Here is a 9,652-nt window from a genome sequence, read left to right on the forward strand (position 1 = left end):
TCTTCACCACGACAGACCGGCGCAGAGTCCGCATTACTGCAGACGCCGCACCGATCCGTCTGTCCATCTCACGCTCCATCCTTCCCTCACTTGTGAACAAGACCCCGAGATATTTAAACTCCTCCACTTGAGGCAAGACCTGACTCCCGACCCGGAGAGGGCAATCCACCCTATTCCGGCTGAGGACCATGGTCTCAGATTTTGAGGTGCTGATTCTCATCCCAGCCGCTTCACACTCTGCCGCGAATCGCTCAAGCGAGAGCTGGAGATCACGACCAGATGAAGCCAACAGGACCACGTCATCTGCAAAAAGCAGGGACCCAATCCTGAGGCCACCAAGGCGGATCCCCTCAACACCTCGGCTGCGCCTAGAAATTCTGTCCATATAAGTTATGAACAGAATCGGTGATAAAGGGCAGCCTTGGCGGAGTCCAACCCTCACCGGAAACGGATCCGACTTACTACCGGCAATGCGGACCAAGCTCTGACACCTGTCGTACAGGGACCGGACAGCCCGTACAAGGGGGTCCGGTACCCCATACTCCCGGAGTACCCCCCACAGGAGCCCCCGGGGGACACGGTCGAATGCCTTCTCCAGGTCCACAAAGCACATGTAGACTGGTTGGGCAAACTCCCATGCCCCCTCCAGTACCCCAGAGAGGGTATAGAGCTGATCCACTGTTCCGCGACCAGGACGAAAACCACACTGCTCCTCCTCAATCCGGGATTCGACTATCCGGCGGACCCTCCTCTCCAGGACCCCTGAATAGACCTTACCAGGGAGGCTGAGGAGTGTGATTCCCCTGTAAGTGGAACACACCCTCCGGTCCCCCTTCTTAAAAAGGGGGACCACCACCCCAGTCTGCCAATCCAGCGGTACTGCCCCCGATGTCCACGTGATGCTGCAGAGGCGTGTCAGCCAGGACAGCCCCCAGAGCCTTAAAGAACTCCAGGCGGATCTCATCCACCCCCGGGGCCTTGCCGCCAAGGAGCTTTTTAACCACCTCAGCGACTTCAGCCCCAGAGATAGGAGAGTCCACCCCTGAGTCCACCAGCTCTGCTCCCTCATGGGAAGACGTGTTGGTAGGATTGAGGAGGTCTTCGAAGTATTCCCCCCACCGACCCACAACGTCCCGAGTTGAGGTCAGCAGCTCCCCATCTCCACTGTACACAGTATTGATGGAGCACTGCTTCCCCCTCCTGAGCCGCCGGATGGTGGACCAGAATCTCCTCGAAGCCGTCCGGAAGTCTTTCTCCATGGCCTCGCCGAACTCATCCCATGCCCGAATTTTTGCCTCGGCAACAGCCGAAGCCGCATGCCGCTTAGCCCGTCGGTACCCATCAGCTGCCTCCAGAGTCCCACAGGCCAAGAAGGCCTGATAGGACTCCTTCTTCAGCTTGACGGCATCCCTCACTGTTGGTGTCCACCAACGAGTCCTGGGATTACCGCCATGACAGGCACCAACTACCTTACAGCCACAGCTCCGGCTGGCCGCCTCAGCAATAGAGGCACGGAACACAGCCCATTCAGACTCAATGTCCCCCGCCTCACTCGGGACATGTTCGAAGCTCTGCTGAAGGTGGGAGTTGAAGCTCGCTCTGACGGGGGACTCAGCCAGACGTTCCCAGCAGACCCTCACAACACGTTTGGGCCTGCCGGATCTGACCGGCTTCCTCCCCCACCATCTGAGCCAACTCACCACCAGGTGGTGATCAGTTGACAGCTCCGCCCCCCTCTTCACCCGAGTGTCCAAGGCATGTGGCCGCAGGTCCGACGATACGACTACAAAGTCGATCATTGAACTGCGGCCCAGGGAATCCTGATGCCCGGTGTACATATGGACACTCTTATGCTGGAACATGGTGTTCGTTATAGACAATCCATGACAAGCACAGAAGTCCAATAACAAAACACCATTTGGGTTCAGAGGGGGGGGGCCATGCCTCCCAATCACTCCCCTCCAGGTCTCACTGTCATTGCCCACGTGAGCATTGAAGTCCCCCAGCAGAACAATGGAGTCCCCAGAAGGAGCACCCTCCAGCACTCCCTCCAAGGACTCCAGAAAGGGTGGGTACTCTGAACTGCTGTTCGGTGCATAAGCACAGACAACAGTCAGGACCCGTCCCCCCACCCGGAGGCGGAGGGAAACTACCCTTTCATCCACCGGGGTAAACCCCAATGTGCAGGCACCAAGCTGGGGGCTGATGAGAATGCCCACACCTGCTCGGCGCCTCTCACCATGAGCAACTCCAGAGTGGAAGAAAGTCCAGCCCCTCTCGAGGGTACTGGTTCCAGAGCCCAAGCCATGCGTCGAGGTGAGTCCAACTATATCTAGCCGGAACCGCTCAACCTCGCGCACAAGCTCAGGCTCCTTTCCCACCAGAGAGGTGACGTTCCACGTCCCTAGAGCCAGCTTCTGCAGCCGGGGATCGGACCACCAGGGTCCCCGCCTCTTGCTGCCGCCCAGCTCACATTGCACCCGACCCCTACGGCTCCTCCCGCAGATGGTGAGACCACGGGAGGTGGGGCCCATGTAACCCTTTCAGGCTGAGCCCGACCGGGCCCCATGGGCGAAGGCCCGGCCACCAGACGCTCGCTCTCGTACCCCACCTCCAGGCCTGGCTCTAGAGGGGGGTCCCGGTAACCCACGTCCGGGCAAGGGAACATTCATGCCCAGGTTAATCGTCATCATAGGGGTCTATGAGCCGTGCTTGGTCTGGTCCCTCCCCTAGACACCTGTTTGCCATGGGTGACCCTACCAGGGGCATAAAGCCCCCGACAACATAGCTGCTAGGATCTTCGGGACGCACAAACCCCTCCACCACGATAAGGTGACGGCTCAGGGAGAGCCTGAGCCGTCACCGCAAACGTCATGAGGTAGTCGCCTCCGCCTCGTCACCAGCTCGCCATCCCAAACCGCCGGATCTTAACCTGATTCCTTCTAGTTTTCCTTTGTTTTCCTCCTCTCCTCACGTCTGCACGTCTTCTGGCAAACCCGCGATGCAGCATCCGCGTTACCGTGGTAACCAAGCAAGAAAGCTAGCACGTTGTCCTGACCTGAAACCGAGACGTTTGTTTCATTTAACGAGACTTCAGAGGAAGAATCGTCTCGTTTCCACCCAACATCCAGCAGAGCAAAACCGTCCGCTGGCGAGGACCCTGGAGGGGGGGTCCGCCCTCTGAAGCCTGCGTCACGGCGTCAAACCGCTGATCATGTGACCCAGAGAACAACGATGAGGAAGTAAAACAGTGTGACGTCCGAGAACAAGTTTGTTTAATATATGACATGACATCATGGCATTATGACATCATGACATCATGACATCATGGCATCATGACATCATGACATCATGACATCATGGCATCATGACATCATGACATCATGACATCATGGCATCATGACATGACATCATAACATCATGACATCATGGCATCATGGCATCATGACATCATGACATCATGGCATCATGGCATCATGGCATCATGACATGACATCATAACATCATGGCATCATGGCATCATGACATCATGACATCATGGCATCATGACATCATAACATCATGGCATCATGACATCATGACATCATGACATCATGGCATCATGACATCATGACATCATGACATCATGGCATCATGACATGACATGACATCATGGCATCATGGCATCATGACATCATGACATCATGACATCATGACATCATGGCATCATGACATCATGGCATCATGACATCATGACATCATGACATCATGGCATCATGACATCATGACATCATGGCATCATGACATCATGACATCATAACATCATGGCATCATGACATCATGACATCATGACATCATGGCATCATGACATCATGACATCATGGCATCATGACATCATGACATCATGGCATCATGACATCATAACATCATGGCATCATGACATCATGACATCATGACATCATGGCATCATGACATCATGACATCATGACATCATGGCATCATGACATGACATAACATCATGACATCATGGCATCATGGCATCATGACATCATGACATCATGGCATCATGACATCATGACATCATGGCATCATGACATCATGACATCATAACATCATGGCATCATGACATCATGACATCATGACATCATGGCATCATGACATCATGACATCATGGCATCATGACATCATGACATCATAACATCATGGCATCATGACATCATGACATCATGGCATCATGACATCATGACATCATGACATGATGTTTTTGTCATGCTGTGATGAAATGTTTCCTATCAGACTGTTCTACAGGACTTTGAGCAAAGTTTTCACCACAAACTGATGCAACATGTTTGCATCCAGGGCCGGATTAATGGTGCACAGTCCCCCGGGCCCAGAGTGTCCCACGGCCCCCTTCCCCACCACAACATTGTAAAAACTGTAAATGATAAAGTGTAAAACGACATTTCTAACGTCTCAGCCAGTGGTACCAACAGCAACACACCAGACACTGTGGTGAAACTATCTGGCTTTTATACACATTTAGTTTCATGTCCAAACCCTTCTTCTGTCTGCTTTGTCTGATGATGACACCTAAAGCCTAGTGATGCTAACGGCTAACACAGCAACCCTTTCTCACGCTGTTGGTTCTGATTCTGCAGCTGCAGGATTTCCATCTGGAAGCAGAGGTCCGACGCTGTGGCGCCGCTAGACGGAAGAAAATTACAGATAAATTCTAAAAGGTTGGAGAAGACCTGGTGAGGAGGAGACGGCTGCTTCTGATCAGCTGATCAATACATCCTGTAAAAACCATCTATCAGGGGAATTCCTTCGGTCCTAAGCCCGGTTCTGGTTCTGAAGGATTCTGACGGAGTCTGTAACCCGTCAGACTGGATCTGGAGTGTCGTTTTGGCTCTGGTTGCTATGGTAACCCCATCCCCATCAGTGCAGCTACACCTGCGAGAAAAAACCTTTTTTTTCTGATTACTGTTAAAAAATTTCATGTTTTTTTATTTTACAGAACTTTGAATTTACATCTAAATATCTTCAGAAGAGTTTTTTCCTTTTAAAATCCAGAAGTGAACCTGAGTTTCTCTCCAGCAGCCCTTAAGCGCACCGAGCATCCCCGTTACGCTCCCGCCTGCAGTCTGAAGCCCCAACGGAACTTTTTACTGTAAAACTCGTCTGAAGTTCAGACTGAAAACGTCAAACGGAGGATTTTCCCTCCCAACGTTTCCAGCTGGAAACAAACTGGAAACAAACCATTTAAATCTGGTAAATCAGAGTTTAAAACGCAGACAACAGGGAGCTGAAATGACCCGACTGCAGCGAACGCCTCCTTCAGCAAAACATCCGGATTGTTTCTTCATGTTTCTGTTCGACATTAAAATCTTCAGATTTTCTTTTTTCTTCATTTAGATTTTATTTTTCAGTCTGAACAAAAGACATTTTTATTACTTATTTCATCCACTTTGCTATAAATACACACTTCCACGTGACTGGTTGGTCGCCATGTACAGCGGTTCAACCGGCGGTCCGAGACCTCCCAAATGGCCCCGGCAGAGCGAGGGGGGGGGCCTCAGCGACGGAACATCCAGACGAAGACGAACGTTCGCATTTTAAGGCTGAATGTGTGTTTTATCGTTTTATCAGAAACCAGACGTGGTTTCAGCACGACGTCCACGAGGCGGAGCAACAGACGCAGGAGGGAAGCGTGATTCTAAACACACACACACACACACACACACACACACACGGCTGAGACTAAACGTTACTGAGACGCCCCAGGAGGATGAAAGTGATCCGTGTTATTTATTTGAGAAGCTTTCAGAATAATTTAAATTTTGTCATTAATGTGTTTTTATGTCTTAATTAAACATTTAAATTAAAAATAAATTCATTGGTTCGAGGAAAAGAAGTGAAAAATTAAATAAAAGGAAAAATATGTACTGATGAATAAAAACAACAGGTCTGTCCATTTAATAAACAACTAAAAATCATTTCAATCAATAAATGTGTCGACAAAATACAGGAAGAATTATTTAATTATTTCCTCCTGGTTTATGCAAATGAGCTCATTTAGGATGCAATGGCTCATTTGCATATTTAGAAATAAACTTTGTTTTACTCAAAGAACAGAAAAAAATCTGTTTTAATGTGAAGAATAAACCAGCACATATCTTCATCCACCACCTGCGCACTCTGCTGCAGATGTGCACGGAGGAGGATGATGATGATGATGATGATGATGATGATGATCAGCTATCTGGCTCATAAACTCAGATTTCCTGTTTTTTCATTCTGATAAATTTAGTCTCATTTATGAGAATAATTACTGCGTTTCACATGCATGTTTCACGTGCACGCTCGTTGGTTTGGAATTCTGCTGGAAAGTCGCGGCAGGAGGAAGAATTCCAGCTTCAGGAGCAGATCTGGAATCAGCAGCGACTCACAAAACGCTTCCTGATTCTTCCAACCGGAACGTTTGTTTGTTTGTTTGTTTACACGGCTGTAAACACGCCTTCTGACGTCTCGTTTCTCTGAAAGGATTTTTCTTTGCTTTTATCTTCAGTGTTTGTAAAACAGTAAATCAGTTGTTTTTTTTTATCTTTTAGGATTGTTTCTGTTTTCATGTTTCAGCTGTAAAGTCGTTGTTTGTCATGACGTCTAAAATAAACAAGTAAACAATCATATTTACATCAAAGTGATTCAATAAAATACGGAGAGAAAATGTGTAAAGTTGGAGAATTTTCTCAGATTTTATTTAACGATGCTTCATTTTCTCTCCTGCTCTGCTCCGGTTCAGTTCGGTTCGGTTCCGTTCGGTTCAGGCTGCAGGAAAACCCAAACACTCTGAACCGGGCCGAACCAAACCGAACCGGGCCGAACCGAACCGAACCATCAGGACATTTTTAAAGGCCACAAATAAAAACTGACCAATGAGCGGCTCCCATACATACTGACGTCACACACCGTATTGATTCATTTCATTGATACTTTAATGTCACGTTACGTCACTTTTCTTATTTTTGCAGAATAACTCAGGAGCGCGCGCGCGCTCCGTTTCCCGCCACGTGCACCCCGCGCGCTGCTCCATCAGCTCCACTTTACAACATTTAATATCCATAAACGTCACAATTTATTTATTATTACAACATGACACGTTCAGCGCGTGCCCCCACCCATCCTGCGCGTGCCCGCCTCCCCGCCACGCGCGCAAACGTTAAAAAAAAGCTTAAATTAAATATAAATAAGTCACAGAGTCATTGATAAAAAGAAGAAGATATTTACAGCTGTGCAACATCATCACACGCCCGCGTGGCGTGGGTCCAGGTCCACGCACGCGCCGTGCTCGCGGCCTCCGGTCCATCAGCTGTCAGAGTCCACTTCCAGTTTGTTCTCCTGGTTCTTCTCCGTCTTGCTGGTTTTGTTCCACTTCTGGTTGTTCTCCGACTCCTCGGAGGAAGACCTCTTCTGCCGCCGCCACTTCGCGCGCCGGTTCTTAAACCAGACCTGCAGAGCACGAGGACAGTCACCGAACCGCTGTGGTTCCGAACAGGTCCGGTCCAAACAAACTCCTCTGTGTTCATATCATTCACTTACTGATTTTATTAGATTTTTCCCAACAGAAAAAAATTCTTACTCAAATAAAATTTATTTATATTTTCTTTTTTTTCTTTTTATTTTAAATGATTAAAACTTGGTTTTTATTTCCTTTTCTTCATTAATATGATCACAATAATTATAATCCAGTTTAAAAAAAAAAACAACTGATATTTGCAGATATTACACATTATTTAGGATTTAAAATTTCATCGATATAATACTGAAGACTTCATATCTAACATCCATTATTATTATTATTATTATTGTTGTTGTTGTTGTTGTTGTTGTTGTTGTTGTTTAAATGTCTATATGAATATATTTCATTTTAAAAACTCAAACCTTTTTATTTATGATTTTGTCAGATGTTAAACTTTAATTGTTTTAAATATGTGTTTAAACATATTTCTGACATCTAATTGTTTTTTTTTATTTAAATATTAATCCCTTAAAGTTTCTAATTCATTATAATAATATATGAGCAACATTTGGTGATAATAAAACGAAAATATTTCTTTCTCTTTTTTTTTTTGTTTTAAAAACAAAAATACAAACAAAACAAATATTTACAGTAAAGAAAAAATAAACTGGAGTAAATAATAAAAATAATTCAATTTTGTGTTTTGGTTGTTTTTTTTTATCTGAGGATGAAATAATTGGTGATAAAAACAGCAGATGTGTTTCGGACCCACCTCCACCTTCTCCTCGCGGAGGTGGACCTTGCGGGCCAGCTGCTCCCGCGTGCCGACGTCCGGGTACTTGGTCTCCTGGAAGAGGCCCTCCAGGGCCTCCAGCTGCTCGTCGGTGAAGATGGTTCGGTGTCTCCGCTTCCGGCGGCAGTGGAGCTGGTTGAGCAGCTGCAGCTCGGTGCGCGAGAGGCTGCCCACGTTCATGTAGGACATCATCTGGTGGGGGACCGGAGAGATCAGCACCGAACCGGGACCGTCGTAGCCTGCAGGGGGACGGAGGGGGGGTTCAGGTCCAGACCACCTCAATAAAATGTTGTTTCTGTCTGAAATCTGCGCGCGCAGCTTGTTAAAGTTTAGGATCATTTCTGTTTGGTTCTGACAGAACCGACTGGACCGGGTCAGACCCGGATCCGGTCTCAGATGAAGGTTTCATCCAGAAAAACAGTTTTTATTTCATTTTACCAGAAACTGATTAATTTTCTCCTTTTTAAGGAAACTAAACCAGAAGAAGAAGTTGGGCTCGCGCACACTCAGACAGCGCGCGCTGTGCGGCTCCTACCTGCGGGCATGCAGGGACACTGGTGCGCGCCCAGGCCGGGCACGGCCCCGCAGCACGGCGGTCCTCCCCCCGCGCCCTGGACCTGCAGCTGGCCGTAGTAGTAGCTGTTGTAGCCCAGCCTGGACCCGGACCCGGGGAGGACCCCGGGGGGGGACGCGCCGCGCGCCGCGGAGTACAGTCCGCTGTAGTCGCTGTAGATGGAGTCCGCCAGGCCGGACAGAACCACCGGACCGGTTCGGTGCAGCAGCAGCGGCTCCTTGCAGCTGGGCCGTCCGGACAGGATGCTGTCGATGCTGAACATCCCGGCGGGCATCACGCACGCGGCTGCGCGCGGGACGGGATCAGACTCCGCTCAGGGTTGAAGAAGTAAGGAGTCCTGGTCTGGTCTGGAACGGGTCTGGTCTAGAACTGGTCCGGTCCGGTCTGGAACGGGTCTGGAACGGGTCTGATCTGGAAGGGATCCGGTCTGGTCTGGAGCGGGTCTGGTCTAGAACTGGTCCGGTCCGGTCTGGAACGGGTCTGGAACGGGTCTGATCTGGAGCGGGTCTGGTCTAGAACTGGTCCGGTCCGGTCTGGAACGGATCTAAAAGCTTAAGCTGGAACAGAACATGGTGACGTTTCTCCTGTCAGCGCGCGCAGAGCGAGCTCCTCCAGAGCACGCGGACTGGCAGTTTTGGGAGGCCAGCTGCGCGCGGGGCTGCTCTTATACCCGCTGACGTCACGGCTGCTCTGGGATCGGCGCGGGCGCGCGCAGATGTGTGTATTGAGCATTAATTGAATTAAGATAATCTGCAGTTTGTTTCTGCTGCCTGCAGAGTAATCTGAT

General features: G+C 49.1%; 1 protein-coding gene across 1 annotated transcript; it reads right to left on the minus strand.

Annotated features, from left to right (window-relative positions):
* Positions 1–7,344: 7,344 nt before the first annotated feature.
* Positions 7,345–9,139, minus strand: gsc (goosecoid; the record flags this gene model as incomplete). The annotated part of the gene is made up of 3 exons (XM_079262297.1): positions 7,345–7,488; positions 8,271–8,530; positions 8,827–9,139. The coding sequence occupies 3 exons, from the start codon at positions 9,137–9,139 to the stop codon at positions 7,345–7,347; spliced, it is 717 nt and encodes a 238-aa protein (XP_079118423.1).
* Between the last annotated feature and the right edge of the window lie 513 nt (positions 9,140–9,652).

The sequence above is a fragment of the Telmatherina bonti genome (assembly GCF_933228915.1).
Source record: "Telmatherina bonti genome assembly, chromosome: 22".
In the NCBI taxonomy this organism is placed as follows: domain Eukaryota; kingdom Metazoa; phylum Chordata; class Actinopteri; order Atheriniformes; family Telmatherinidae; genus Telmatherina; species Telmatherina bonti.